This window comes from Plasmodium brasilianum, chromosome 14, assembly GCF_023973825.1.
Source record: "Plasmodium brasilianum strain Bolivian I chromosome 14, whole genome shotgun sequence".
NCBI lineage: Eukaryota > Apicomplexa > Aconoidasida > Haemosporida > Plasmodiidae > Plasmodium > Plasmodium brasilianum.
In genome coordinates, this window is record NC_090127.1 from 1,446,952 (window position 1) to 1,462,668 (window position 15,717).

Below are 15,717 nucleotides of genomic sequence, written 5' to 3' on the forward strand. Positions count from 1 at the left end.
TGCTCGGCAGTGTGAAAAAAAAAAAATTTTATGAATTTTTCACTTTCTCTTTTTTTTTTTTTTTTTCGTGTGAATCTTGCCTATTCCACATATGAGAATATTAAAAATATCAAAAAATGTAGTGATGTTATTTTAAAAATAATGCGAATATTTTATTACTATTTCTATATGCATATTTGAGTGTTAGAAAAAGCGCAAAATTATAAAAACCACAGCTTTAACAATAGGTATTTTTATTACATTTTTCAGAATAAAATGTGTATATATGTATATATATATGTACGTATATAACACAATGGATTCAAAGTTGTTTTTATTACCATTTATATAGGGAATCCTGGAAATGCACAATATCTAGAACCTCATATCTGTAATATGAACGTGCATATATTTGCATGTGCATTGTAAGGATATTTATTGCAAAATATAGAAAATATATTGTACACGTGTTTCTATTATAATACACAACTGAGAACTCTATAAAACTTATCAACAATAATAAGTAACAATGGAAGAAGGTTTGAGCACTATTAAAAAAATTAAAAGCAATATGAGCAAAATTTGCTTTAACAAGTCGAATAAGCTGAATGCTGATTTTAAAGGTAAACACATATAAGTATATATATAAATAGTGTTATAAATAGTATATGAAACTTTTTAACAAAAAATATCTTCAAAATGAATAAACAAGAAAAAAAATTTTACAGTAACTTTATATGTCTTTCTTACTTTGAAGATGATCATATTGAGATAATCTTAGATAACAAAAACATAACACCAAAGCCGATATATTTCAGTTTTCAAGAAACGGAAACAAAGAAATCGTTTGATCAAATTGGTGAGAGCCACATAAGCATCTGATGAAATAGGGGTGTGCTTCTTATGTGAACACATGCATAAAAGTTATTTCCTCCACCTCCTATTTCTTTCTTTTAATAAGAAAAAGGTTTTGTTAGAAAATTAGGCAAATACGTACGTATATATATATATATATATATATATATATATATTTATATAACCTCTCTTCCCTTCACTAGACCATTTACTAAAACATTTTGATGATAAAAATGAGGGAGACACCAAAAAAGATGGTATAACAGAATCATACGATCATGAAAAAATAAGGGGCATATTAGACGAAAATTTAAAAATATCACTAGAAAAAAAAAAGTATATACATAGAGATGTAAAACTAAGAAGCCCATTAAAATACGTTCAAGATGAAAAAGATATTTTAGAATCTTATGATGGTAAAATTATATCGTCAATTTTATTGTACATTTGTTGTAGTTCTTTTTTTTTTTTTTTTTTTGCTTCTTCAACCTTTCATATTTATTCTCCTATATATATTATTCAGAAATTTTATTAAGCGAAACAGAAACAATAACTCTATTAAATATACCAAATGTAATAAATGATATAGAAGAAGAAAAATTGATAATTGAAGAAAAAAATAAAAGATATGAAAAATTATTAAATAATGATGAGAATAATTACATAAATAAGTCAATGCAAACTTTAAATGTATTCAGAAAAAATAAGGATGTGTATGTTTCTACTATTAGCAAGCAAAATAGAAGCTCCCAAACGAATTTATATGAATTGTACAAATTATCCATACGAAACCCTTCAGACATGTTAAATTATAAGAAATAAAAAAAAAAAAAAAAAAATTAAACATTTAAATAGTTAAACACATAAATGAATTAGTCACTTTAAAGGTGTGTGTAGTAACAGCTGTAATTCTAGCATAAGTTCGCTTCTTTTATGCTAATTCATGGTTATATATTCTAACGCAGTTTTGTTCATTTCTGGATATGCATACCTATATACATATATATATATACACTTATATGTATAATATGGGTATGTGCGTCTATTTGTTCCCTCGTACAGATCAGAATTATTGCACAAAAAATTCATAAAATATAGAAACAAAAAGTTGAAAAAGATAATGGATGAATATGGAGACTCCTTAAACATTAACGAACGAATAATTTTAAAAAAGAACATGTGGGTTCAAGTAGTTGACAAAAATGTTGTTGATAACAAACATACAACAATCATACCGAAATCTTTTTATAAATCTAAAAAGAATAACACCTCCCTTTTTAATACACTGTTCTTAACAAAAAACATGTCTCGAACATTATCAAATAAAAGCAGAACATTCAGAACTAAGAACAGATTTAAAAACATGAAAACGATGAAATTTTTAACAAGTAACTTTTTTATTCCCCCCTCCCCTTCTTTTTTATTATTCTTTTTGTACTAGCTACAAAGAGAAAAGTAGTGAAATTAATCTAAAAGTTATATACACTTAGAGTTTAATAAACTTCCTAAATGTTTTTTAGTATTGTGGAACTACTTACAAAAAAATAAGAAAATAGAGCAAAATGTGTGTTTATCTACATACAAAACTCTTTCCTTACCCTTCCCCATTTATATATTTTTCGTACCCTTTCTTTCATGTTACTCTTTTAAAGGTAGTTTTAGCGAAGATGAATATTTAATTAAGTCAATAATTAAAAAGAAAAAAGAGCAGAATGATAATACAGAGGAAGGTCAAGAATATATAGAAGACTCAAGTGTTATGCCATGGCAAATAAATAATCCAAAAAAAAATTTTAATAAAACAAGTTTTGTACAAATATTAAAAACTATTGAAAAACATATAGTACAAAACATTTATTCTTATGAGCAAATGATTTATAAAAACATTAACGTAAATTATTTATCAACAAAAAGAAAAGATAACACCATAAAGATGTTCGACGGGGAAAATTATGATGCTCTTACCAATCCAAATATTAACTATAAAAAAAAAAAAATTATTGTAAAAATTAAGATTAAAAATAATTTTAAAAAGTTAATAAATTTTCATTTAATTAACAAGGATACTGATACAATTAATGAAGCTAGAAATTCTGGAAGGGACATAAATGAAAGAAGTGATAATAATTTGGTTGTTTTTCTCAATAATAATTTAAGTGACATGGATTATACTAATCTACTAAAAGAACGTTTAGATATTTTATCAAAGAGAAAAAAAAAAAAAATTAATAAAGAAATTTTATCTAACAAATTAAGGAAAGAAATCAGAAAGAGAATTAAAAAAAAAAAAAAAAAGGAAAAAACTACAGACAAGAAGGAGGATTCTAGCACAAATCTACACATGCAGAATGTAAGTGATCAGAATAAAAATTCGGATAATAAAAAAGAATTAACCATAGAAATAGGAATAGAAGGTGAGAATAAACCTGAAAAAGATCATCAAATATTAGATATTATAACAAATGAAGAGAGCAAAGAAGATAAGATAAATAAAATAAATACGTTAATCATAGATGATGTTTTAAAAAATAATTGTAATGAAGAAAAAAAAAAACAAATTTCAGTAAAAGAAAATATAGAGAAAAAAAGAATATCATATGTAATAAAAAAGAAAGAAAAATTTTCATCTATAAATGGTAATAGAATAAAAATAAGTACTGAAGTTAAGCAAGATGATTACTCATCTAAGTATAACTATGACAATGATGACATAGTATATTATAAGCAGAATGGAGAATATAATGAAAACAGGGAAAACAATATGCTATATAATTCGAAAGTAAAAAAATATATAAAGAATATATCAATAGATAAACTGTTTCAGTTTCATTATAAAAATTTAGAGAAAATAGTAACATCAATAGATACAAATAAGTTCTATCAAGATTACATAACAGCTAGCTATTCTAACACTTTAGATATTGGTAGTTTTCAAAATAGTAAGGGAAATATTGCTATATTTAGTTTCCTCAATCCAACATACCCATTAAAATTATATAACTTAAATACGAGTGTTATGAAAATTAAATATTCTAATATTAATCCTAATATTTTAGTAGCTGCATTGTGTAATGGGCATATTGATATTTACGATATTAGAAATAGTGATAAGTCTCCTGTTCTGAAATCAACAACAATAAAAAATTATTATGAAAACTGTTTTGAACCTATTTACGATTTCTCTTTTAAAAATAGTTTTGCTACCAATAATACATTAGAAAGCGTTTTTTATTCAGCACATGAAAATGGGTTTGTATATCAATGGAACATAGAAAAAGAATTAAAAAATAAAGAAATTTTGTATTTAAAAAATAAAAAAAATGATTTATATCAAGATTTATCATCTGTATTTGAAAATAAAAATCATGCGAATAAACCATTTAATTCGTCCATAACATGTATCGATATAGATAACTATATGCACCATGATCAAGATTTTATTATGAGCAATATAGGGAAAGACTCTTCGAACAATTTAAATGAAAAGGGAAAACTTTATGACCACCTTACTGAGAATTGTGCAAATAGGAAAAATCAGGAATCAGTAGATGAACAGAAACAAATAGTTAATCATGTGTGTGAAGGGATAAATAATAAAGCAGAGAACACTGTAGCAATGAATGATATAGATGTGAATAATATAGCAGATCATAAGAGTAATGATGTGGTGGAAAAGTATACTAAACAGATATCAAAGGAAGAAGAGTTACTGAATCACTATAAGAACATCACGGAAAATATTATTGACAAGAAAATCAAACCGACGCATTCGTACTACTACCTAGGTTAGTGCATATCATACTTGTAGAAGTGCCCACAGACATACATACATAAATACGTACATAAATACGTACATAAATACATACATATATATATATATATATATACATGTGTGTACGTATAAAGCATTTTAAATACATTTTTATGGTACATTTCTTTATTTATATATTTAATATTTTAAACATGTTGCAAAAATATATTCATAATAGCAACGCATTTATACAAAGAACATGCACCTATGGTGGGGACATTTGGAATGTACTACATTATTTTTGCTTTTCACAAAATTAGGTACAAAGAATGGCATAATATACAGGTGTAATAGCTGCTATCAAAAATCCTATTTAAATTATTATGTTGCACATTTTGGTACTGTTAATAAAATTAAAATAAATAAATTTGATCATGATATTTTTCTAAGTGCTGGAGATGACTGCACAGTAAAGTTATGGAGTAAGTTCTGCAATAATCAAATTACAACATTTAAATCGAAGAATTCCTTTTCCTCAATCAACGATATATTATGGTAATTCAAAAATGCATACTAATAATGAAAAAAAAAAAAAATATATAGATAAATAAATGTACATATAAATGTTTATGTATATATATGCACCTTTTTCTTGACGGTTCAGGTTACCTAATAATTCTACATCCTTTATCTGCTGCTCTGATGACGGCAGGGTAGAATTATGGGACTTCGATTTTTTTTCAAAGGACCCTTTAATTATTTTCTACCCTAATCCTGTCGAGTCATCAAGAATTATATCCCTAAAGTATGAACATTACTATTGCATTAAGTTAATGTGTATAAATATAAATATATATATACATATATATATGTACGCACGTTTCAGTTTTTGCCTATATATTTTTACACTCCTTTTCTTCCTCTTAAGAATGTTCAACAAAAATGACATATTGCTGTGTGGAGACAACTTAGCAAATGTATCGATGACGAAAATAAAAAATTTGTTTAACCCAGAATTAGATGACTATGAACAAAAGATGAAGTTAACAAATTGTCTAAAAAATTTAGATACCTATGACTATTTCTAAATATATATATATATATATATATACATACATACATACATACATATATATTCTCATTTGTTTTTATTTAAGCTAAATAGCTTTTGTCAAATTTGGTTTAGCATGGGTGGCCTTTATTTTAACGCATATACCTTTTTAATATATCTATTATTACATTTAATAGCAAGTTTTTTTATTATATCACCTTTATCCAAATCGTTTAGCATAATTTCATATCTTGATTAGCAAGCACTTGTATTATGTTTAATTAAATATGTAATTATTACTGCAAACATGTAAAAACTTATTTTTACGAAACATTTTTTTCTAACGTAAACTGTAAAGCGCCGTTATTTAAGCATATTAATAATAGTATGTACATGTATATATAAATATATATATATGTGAATTCATCTTTTGGTTCACGGTCGTCTTACGATCAAGTTCCTCAATGGTATGTTAACAAAAAAAAAAAAAAAAAAAAAAAAAAACCTTTTGTTAACGTTTGAAAGAATAATACCGTTTTTGGTAGTTTCCACAATATTAAATTATAGTCTCTTAATTCTTAGAAAATAGGTAAAATTTTGAATTAAAAACTTACTAAAAATAATATCAAAAATATTAAATAAGTTAATAAATATCTCCTGGAAAAATATTATAAGCTCTATTTGTTTTTTGTGAAAAGCGTATTTATTTAAAAAAAAAAAAAAAAAAAAATATGAACCAAATGTTGGGCTAAAAAGTTGTGAAATATAAATAAGTGTGCGTTATTTTCGTATTTTTATATTTACTTATATATTATTTTGATTATATTATAACACTGTAACTCTTTAATTGCACACACCAATTTAACTTGCTGTGTTAAGTATATACATACATTATTGACACATTTTTTAAGTTATAATTATTCTTCGCTCTTTTTATGTGAACGCATTTTTTGCGCAAGTAATACATATAACTTTAGTATAGAAAAATATAAACAATAATGTATAAAGCATAGAGTTGGACTAAAACGTGCAATATGAATAATAGGCATATATAAATCACGTATGATAAGAGTGTTTTTTTATTTTTCAAGCTGTTGCAAAAGTTAAGAAGGATGTGAAGTATAACTTTGTAAAAAGTAGGGGAAATAAATTAATATTGTGACTGTAAGGGCGTTATATGTGTTTTTTGTGCCCAATTATTTTGGATATGTTAAATATTTTAATTAATGACAAATAAAGATTTGAAAGGAAAATAAAAGATAAAATAAACAAATGTTTTTTTTAAAAAAAAAAATATATAAAAAAAAGGCATAAAATATGGATTTATGTAAGAAACGTACTAAGTTGAATAGTATAAATAATTTGGAAAGGTCTAATATAAAATTTAATGATAGTAAGAAAAAAGATGGTAATATAAAGGTTAATAAAAACGATAATATTAGTAAAAACGATAATATTAGTAAAAACGATAATATTAGTAAAAATGATAATATTAGTAAAAATGATAATATTAGTAAAAATGATAATATTAGTAAAAATGATAATATTAGTAAAAATGATAATAAAAATATAAATCATAATATATTTACTAATGAAGGGAATATGTTGTCAAGAACCTACTTAAAGCAGGGACACATACCATATAAAAAGGAGAGTAGTAAAAATTACATAAATAAAGAAAAAGACAAAAATATTAACTTAGAAAATGAATATGTAATAGCAGATGAAGAAAATAATAATAAGTTTTTAAAAGATATAACGAATGCAAAATTTTCCGATGATGAAAAACAAACGAAGGATGATGCAAATGAAAAATACAATAGAGGAGATTATGAAGGAGCACTAAAAATATGGGAAAGGGGGCTAAGGACTATAAATTATGTTTTATCAAAAAAAGAAGAACTAAGTAAGGAACGATTAGAGGCATTCAATACCTTACACTCCACATACTGTAGCAATATTGCTCAAGGTTATATGAAGCTAAATAAGTATTCAGAATGTGTTAAATATTCATTATTAGCTCAAGAAAATGATAAAAAAAATATTAAAATTTATTTTAGACTAGCTAAAGGATATTTTATGTTAGGAGAATACAATAAATCAATAGAAGTGTTAAATGAAGGAATTAAAATTAATAAAGACACTTCTTTAATTAATTTATTAATGTTAGTAAAAAGAAAAAGACAAACTCATTTAGAAAAAGAAAAACATATGATGAAATATATTTTTCAAAATCTTAAGGAAAAGCCATTCATTAATGATGAGAATCATATCAGTTCTTTCTTTAAAGCTATTTATTCGTTATTATCTCCGCTGCTGATGCTTATTTATGCGTTCTTTATAAAGTCGTCCAACCTGTTGGTTAGTATTATGAGCAAATGTAAAGTGAAGAGGAAGTCAAAATAAGCAAAGGAGAGAAGAAGTAAAAGGAGTAGATATGATGGGGTCTATGATATTAGGAAGATGGAATAAAGCAAACTGGATAGCATATATTTAATAACACACATATAATTAGGTAGATATAATTAAGCATATATAATTAAGTAGATATTATTACCTAAAAAGATTATCATAAATAGTGCGCATATATTATTACAGGTTGTATAAAATAGAAAAAGCGCACACATACATCCTTGTATATACATAGAACAAGAACACCACGATGAAAGGTTTATACGATAAACCGTTTATAAATCATCTAACAGTTTTGTAAATCTTTTAGAATCATTTTTTTATGAACGTAGCGTAAATTGTATTTCTCTTTATTCGTTCTACATTTCTTTTTTTTTTTTTTTTGTTTAATAGAAAAAATATATACACTCCCTTAACCTGTATTTCTTGTTTTATACACTTTTTTTAAAGTATAAACCAAAATTTATATTCTTTTTCTCTTAAAAATATTTAGAAGTTTAAACGAAAAAATTGCAGCTTGGGAGAAATTAAGTATAAATTTTGAATAAAAAAAAATTCATGTCATTTAAAAATGGTTATATACTTCATATATTAAGCGTTATCCCTAATAACACTTACTTATAAATATGTATATATATACATATATAATACATATACGTATACATAAATGGATATATTTTGTGTATCATTATATATAATAAGTTATTTTCCAATTCATGTGCACTATATAAATATAAATATTAAAAAGTTAAAAAAAGAGAACAAAAAACAAAAAACAAATGAATAATTTTTAAATACATGCTTATAACTTAAAAGGTAAGCATAAGCTAAAAAAAAAATTTTTTCGACATAAAAAAATATTTGCGTAAGGTGTAAGTTCTTTAATCGGTGTAATTACATGTATAATAATTATAAATAAATATATACATATGTATATATGTAAGTATGCGCGTGTATACATAATTATTTTAAATTAACAAAAATAATAAAAATCATATCTGCATATAAGGCATAAGGCATAATAATTTTACTTTGATATTATATGGTAAGCAAATAATATATTTTAAAATATACGCTTAACGCAAAAGGAGGTTGTAGGTTAACATATAGAAATAAAAATACAAACATACGTAAAAGAATTATATATACGGTATAAAAATATTGCACATGCACATGCAACTTTGGTATATAAGTAATTTTGCTTTATGACTGTCTTAATTGTTTACCGTCTTGTAGCCCCCTTTTGCTTATTTCCATTTACACGTTTTATAGAATTTCTTCTTTATATTCTAACTGTGAGCACTGTAAAATTGGAACCCACTCATCTTTTCCCCGTATCAATCTCTTTGTGTCTGCATCAACAACAAATTTTGGAATATTTCTATACAGTTGCTCCAGAAAATCGTCAGATACATTGGGACCTAACTTTGAAACAACATTACGAACTTTCAGTTGAAGTTCATGCCTTGTACTTATTAATTCTCTTTCATTATCTCTCCATACATTAATTTTTCCACATATTACTTTTAAAAGTATTTTCATTTGTCTTAATAGAACAGGTATTTGTGCTGCATAATTTAAATTGATATAATAACAAATAGGTAACATGCACATACTTAAAATTATAAAAAGAATTCTCTTTAACCACGACTGGTAAAGATAAAAACTAAATATTAAACCATACATAATATTAAAAGTTGGTAATAATACTAATAATACTAAAACTTTATAACTAGCTACAACATCACCACCTTGTATTTTTACTGTACTATTTTTTAAAGCAGCTTCTCTATGTTTTTCTGCTAAATATATAGAAATACAAACTAAGGGTAACCAAAGGAGAGAAAAAGTCATACCAAAAATTACACAAAATATTAAACTACCAATCTGTTCAATAAATTTTAATGTTGCAGATGAAGTAGATTGTTTAAGCATCCACACTTCATCATCATTAATCTTGTTTGATTCCAGTAATTTTTCATAGCATTGTAATTCATAACTTAATTGTACAATTTCTTTAGAATTTCCAAATTTCCAAAACATTTTACAAAAGAGTTGTAAATTATTAAAAATTTTATTTTTTGATATTGTCATTCTTTCTGGTGTATATAAACTAACACATAATTCTATGCATCTACTAGTTTGATGATCTTTAGACGTCAGAATACAGCTTCTCATACCTTCTTCAATTTTTGCTAGCAGTTTAGAAATTGCTTCTCTATTATTTTTATTATAATCTTTACATAAATCTTGTGAAACTATAATTGCATTTCCATAAAATAAAGTTACACAACCTTGTAACTGATATAATTTAGAATAAGATAAACCAACAGGTATAATAGAAACATCTTCAATACCATCAGCTAATGCGCATAAGGTCATAATAGCAACACCTGGTTTTAATGGAAGTAAATTTGTTCTATCATGTGATCCACCTTCTGGGAATATTCCAATAGTATCTCCATTTTTTAAGCTATTTGTTACTAAATTATATACTTCTGATTGATTTATTTTGGGTATAATTTTAAAAGTTACTCCATTTTTTTTATCTTCACATTCGATATTTATAGCATCTTGAATGACTAAATCAGTTTCAGATTCAATTTTCGTAACTGAAAAAATTCTATTTTGTGTCATTAATTTATCTCCAATTTGTACATCTAATTTAAATCTTGTGTTTATCCCTTTAATTTTTGTGTCACCTTTAGACCAATATATATGACCAATACCTTTAAATTTTAAATCTTCTGGTCTTTTTACACTTATGCATCCAATTATTTTAGCTAATTTTCCAATAATTGCTCTTCTCATAGATTTTTCGGCAATTATAAATTTTACTTGCCTTGGAATACTTGCTACTAACATACATGCATCAATAAATTGATTGTTATGATTACCAACAAATATAACAGATCCATATAAGGGTACATTCTCTGGGTTTATTATATTCACATCCCCGAAAAGGGAGCTTATAATTGCTTTACTTAGCCATCTTATTAGAACGTATAGATTTTGCATTCTTAAACTTCGGAAAGGTGAAGAAATGACAGGAAAAAGTTATAAAATAAAAACAGTGGGAACAGGGGAAAATGTGAAAATGTAAAAACAGTTTTAAAAATACATAAAGCGAAGAAGGAAAAAAATAAAAAAAAAGAAAAGAAAATAGTAAAATTAAAAAAATAGTGCAAGGAGGGAGGGGGGGAGAAGTTATAAAATGATACGAATAAAAAATTTAAGGAGGGTAAAAAATAAGAAAACGAAGATTGTATAAAAAGAATTTATAATCGAACATATATGAAAAGTGTAAAAAAAAAAATTATGCTGCAAAAAAAAAAAAAAAATAATAGAATAATAATAAAATAAAAATAAAACAAAGGAAAAATTTAAATGTTAAAAAGTTTACCATTTAGCATTATTAATGAATCATATTTAGAAATTATATATATATATATAATTATTTTAATATCAAAGGAAATTATTATTTTTTTTAATTAAAATATAAAGTACAATTAAGATGTCCTCACAAAATACATATGCTTTGTGTACTGTAAATATTAGGAAGTTGATAAGAATTTTCATTTTTCATAATATAATGTAAAATAAATATTAGCTAAATATATTAAAAACACAATATATTATATGTTATATTATTTATATGTATAGGTTAACATAATTTGAAGTACTATTTAATCCTTATAAGTTCATGTTTTAAAAAAAAAAAATCATACATTTTGCTACATATATATAATGTACTTTAGGTTGTTTTATGCAAATCAACCAATAAATATAACAATATATATAAAAAAAAATATGTATATTGAGTTCAATGTTTAATTAATTTAATATAATCTTCCTACGCGTAAGAATGGATTATTTTCGACAAAAATGAGTATTAACTTTTTCTCTTTGGTATATAAAGTTCCATGATGTAATTTAATGTGATATCAATGTGTATTTTGCATTAGTTTATGGTTTAAGTAAGCATAAAATAGTAAAAAAATGTTTACGTAACAACTGCTTCTTTTTGTTTTGCATACAGTTTTGGAATCTTCCCAACTCTTTTAATTGAATATACACATGAGTGTATTTTGAGGAGGATTTTTGCCTATTCGAGTTATATATACTTACACATTAGTGTACCCATGTGTATAAATATATATAAATAAATAAATAAATATATATATATATATGTATAAAAATACGCACACGGTTCTTCCGTTTTGTCGTTTTTATATTTTGCCATATTCGTATCATATCGGTGGGGTTATAAATTTTAAAAGGGTATAAAGGAAAAAACTCTAAAGAGAAGCCCAAATGAAATATTGGAGAAAAACGAACTAAGGGAAAGAATAAAATGAAACAATTTAAAAAAAAAAAAAAAAAAATTCAGAAAAAGGATGTTTATATACATATGATATTATAAAAATAAAAAATAGAACTCTTGTAAATTACTCTGCAATTTAGTGTGAACACATTTTAGAACAAAACACTTTCCAATTTTGTTCTCCATTAAGTACACTTAAAAAGTGATGTGAAAAAATTATATGTGATTTATGCACCAAAAAAAATGAGAATTATAAGAGTTGAGAAAAAAAAAGAAGTTAAAGAAAAATCTTGTTTTAACACAGTTATATATTTATGTGTGTATAGGGTATATGTTGTGTGCGCATATTCATGTGCATCAATTTACTTATTTTGTTGTTGATCTCAATAACCCAGTAAAAGTAATGGGTAAAATAAAAATAGTTTAATGAATGTATCAACCTTAAAATTACAAATTAAAGAGTTTAAAATTATCCAAAAAAAAAAAAAAAAAAAAAGACAAAGTGGTTGTTTAAAGCTAGATGGAGATAATAAAATAATTAAAATTTTACAGTTATATAACAAATAATTTGTAAAGCATTTACCATTAGTTATATATAAAATCGTATAAATTAAAAAAAAAAAGGTAAATAATACTATTATTATTATATGAAAAATATAATTTATACTTAGTGACATATATTCGTATTCTATTATATTCAGGATATATTTCTTTTTTTCTCATTTCATAATAATTTTAATAATTTACCATCTAGCATTTCAATGTATGTTGCTCAATGAATATCTCACAGCAGAACAAATGGAACGAAATAATATTCATTAATATGTTTACGTGTATAACTCTATAAAAGTAATAACAGAAATTAGGACGCGGATAATAACCAGAAATTATGTTAAAATTATCTTTCCCTATAAAAATTCATGAAGGTATATGTCCTATCCTTGTATTGTTCAAATTTTGTTTCACTGGGTATTATAGTTTATATGTCAATGAAACTTTTTTTAATATTTTATTTTTCATTCTCATGTAAAAAAGCTTAATAATTCGGGAAGATATTTAAAAAAAATAAAAAAGTATTTTGCATTTGAACGTAAATACAAAATAATTTGGATGCAATCTATTTTTTTGAATTATTAATGATTAATGCCTAGTACATTTTTCAACTAAACATTCTCTTACTTAAATAAACATCTTTTACAATATAAAATAATGTCGACATAAAATTATATAAAAGTTCACGTAAATATAAAAATGATAAAATTAATTTCTTTTTATTTCTTTTACTTTTTTTTTGTAAACTTTTATTATATATTTTATAATTATTTTTAAAAAAATAAATTTGTTAAGGTAATTTAAAAAAGCAGACTGCGGTTTATCAAATTGATAGAAATTTCATGAAAAAAAAGGAAAAAAATATGTATATATTTACACACATATATGTATATATATAAATTAAGTATTACTAACACTAATTTTACTCTAACGAATTTATTTTAATTTGAAAAAGTCTATTTTATATTTAATAAACCTTTTTATACACAATTTTTGTTTTTTTTTTTTCGGTTTGTTCAATTTTTCCATGTGAATCGACGGTGCTCAACTAAAAAAAAAAAAAAGATACGATGAAATGATACACTAAAAAGAAATGATAAAAAGATACACTGAACAGATACGATAAAAAGATACATCGCACGTAATATATCAGCATAGATGATTAAAAAGAAAGTAAATGGATAAAAATAAACGAAAATATTCTTCTTATTTGTGTGCACACAGCAATCCCTCATTTTTTATCATTTAATATACATGTCAATATATAAGTATGGGTAAATTACCGGTGAGCTTAAGAAGTACTTAAAAATAAAATTAAAAACTTTAAAAATTGCGTATATAGGTATAATTATATATATATAAAAAAATTTAAAGGAATAAAACAAGCCTATATTGATAACAAAGGACAAAATCAGTACATCTGTGTAATACCTAAAAGGAAAAAAAAAAAATTAATAAATGTATAAACGTCTATGTCTGTGTCCATTTAAATAAATAAAGGTGTGTTTATGTATACATATATATATATATATATATATGCAAGCACCCTCTTATATTTTATGTGTGTAGGGATTTTTTTGGGGGGGGGATATATTTCAAATGTTGTTACACATTTGTGACGTTAATACTAAAATGCAACTATGTAGTGACATATTTCTTTATGTTTATATGAGTTCCATTTATTTCTATTAACTTCTCTTTTTTTTTTCTGTTCATTTTTAATTCATTTATTTCATCCTTACGTAAAATTTAGCCCATTGGTCAAGCCATAATGTATATTTTTTATTGAATAATAATAACAAAAAAATAGGATACAATGCATTAGAAAGATATTTTTGGTAATTAAATTATATCTAAAACAAAATGTGAATATAATATAAACAAACTGAAAAAAAATAATTATAAATATATGTGGGTGACTTGCTTAATATGTTAAGCATGATAGGATAAAGATGTACATTGGTTTATAAGTATATTATTTGTATATTTATGCATATAATTATGTGTATCTTTATATACCGAAAAAATGCTAAAGAAGGGGGAGGCATAAATAATAAATGCGCTCGCTTTTCTTAATCGTTTTTTCTCCGATTGTCCTGCCATTTTCCTTTTTCTCTTTATTATTATTATTTTTTTTTTTTTTTTTTTTTTTTTGTATTCTTTTCTAATTGCACTTCTCAAAACAAATTAAATGTTCTTTGTTCTTTACTACTATTCGCAAAATGTTAAAAAAAAAAAAATTATTACTTATACTTGGTTCATTCAAACTCTCTCTAAAGAAAAATATAAATATAAAAATATATAAAAATAAAAAAATTCTTACATCCTTATGTATTCATATATGTAATATTTTTTTTTTTTTTTTTGAAACAGTGAAATTTGTTTATGTGTTATTTCAAAAAAAAGAATAAAAAAAAAAAGAAAAAAGGGAAAAAAATGTATTAAGTACGTTTGAAGAAAAAAGAAAATAAGATAAAGCACGAGAGTTAATGTATTTATTACATTGTATTGCCTAACATGCAATGTAAAAACTTTGAAATTAAAAAAAGTTATATATGTAAATATTCTTTCCTTTTTAAGATAATTTCAGCTTATATTTTAATGAAGGTTAATTTTTTTTTTTTTTTTAAGGTCTTTTTATCTAATTTTTAAATCGTTATGCATTATATTAAAAAAGGATATAATATATATATGTAAATATTTATATATATCTAAGTACATTTTCAAGCGTGGAAACATAAAATTCTATTTTGTCATTAAATAAGATTGGCAAAAAAAAAAAAAATAATAATG

General features: G+C 23.8%; 3 protein-coding genes across 3 annotated transcripts; 2 read left to right on the plus strand and 1 right to left on the minus strand.

The window, feature by feature from the left end:
- Positions 1-508: 508 nt before the first annotated feature.
- Positions 509-5,673, plus strand: MKS88_005532 (WD repeat-containing protein; the record flags this gene model as incomplete). Its single annotated transcript, XM_067218803.1, has 9 exons — positions 509-602; positions 737-838; positions 1,038-1,250; positions 1,358-1,637; positions 1,897-2,222; positions 2,487-4,619; positions 4,906-5,140; positions 5,250-5,390; positions 5,514-5,673. 9 exons carry the CDS (start codon positions 509-511, stop codon positions 5,671-5,673), a joined length of 3,684 nt encoding a protein of 1,227 aa, XP_067070742.1.
- A 1,280-nt stretch (positions 5,674-6,953) lies between these two features.
- On the plus strand, positions 6,954-8,042 carry MKS88_005533 (tetratricopeptide repeat protein; the record flags this gene model as incomplete). Its single annotated transcript, XM_067218804.1, has 1 exon — positions 6,954-8,042. The coding sequence occupies one exon, from the start codon at positions 6,954-6,956 to the stop codon at positions 8,040-8,042; it is 1,089 nt and encodes a 362-aa protein (XP_067070743.1).
- A 1,272-nt stretch (positions 8,043-9,314) lies between these two features.
- Positions 9,315-11,066, minus strand: MKS88_005534 (glycerol-3-phosphate 1-O-acyltransferase; the record flags this gene model as incomplete). The annotated part of the gene is made up of 1 exon (XM_067218805.1): positions 9,315-11,066. One exon carries the CDS (start codon positions 11,064-11,066, stop codon positions 9,315-9,317), a length of 1,752 nt encoding a protein of 583 aa, XP_067070744.1.
- Between the last annotated feature and the right edge of the window lie 4,651 nt (positions 11,067-15,717).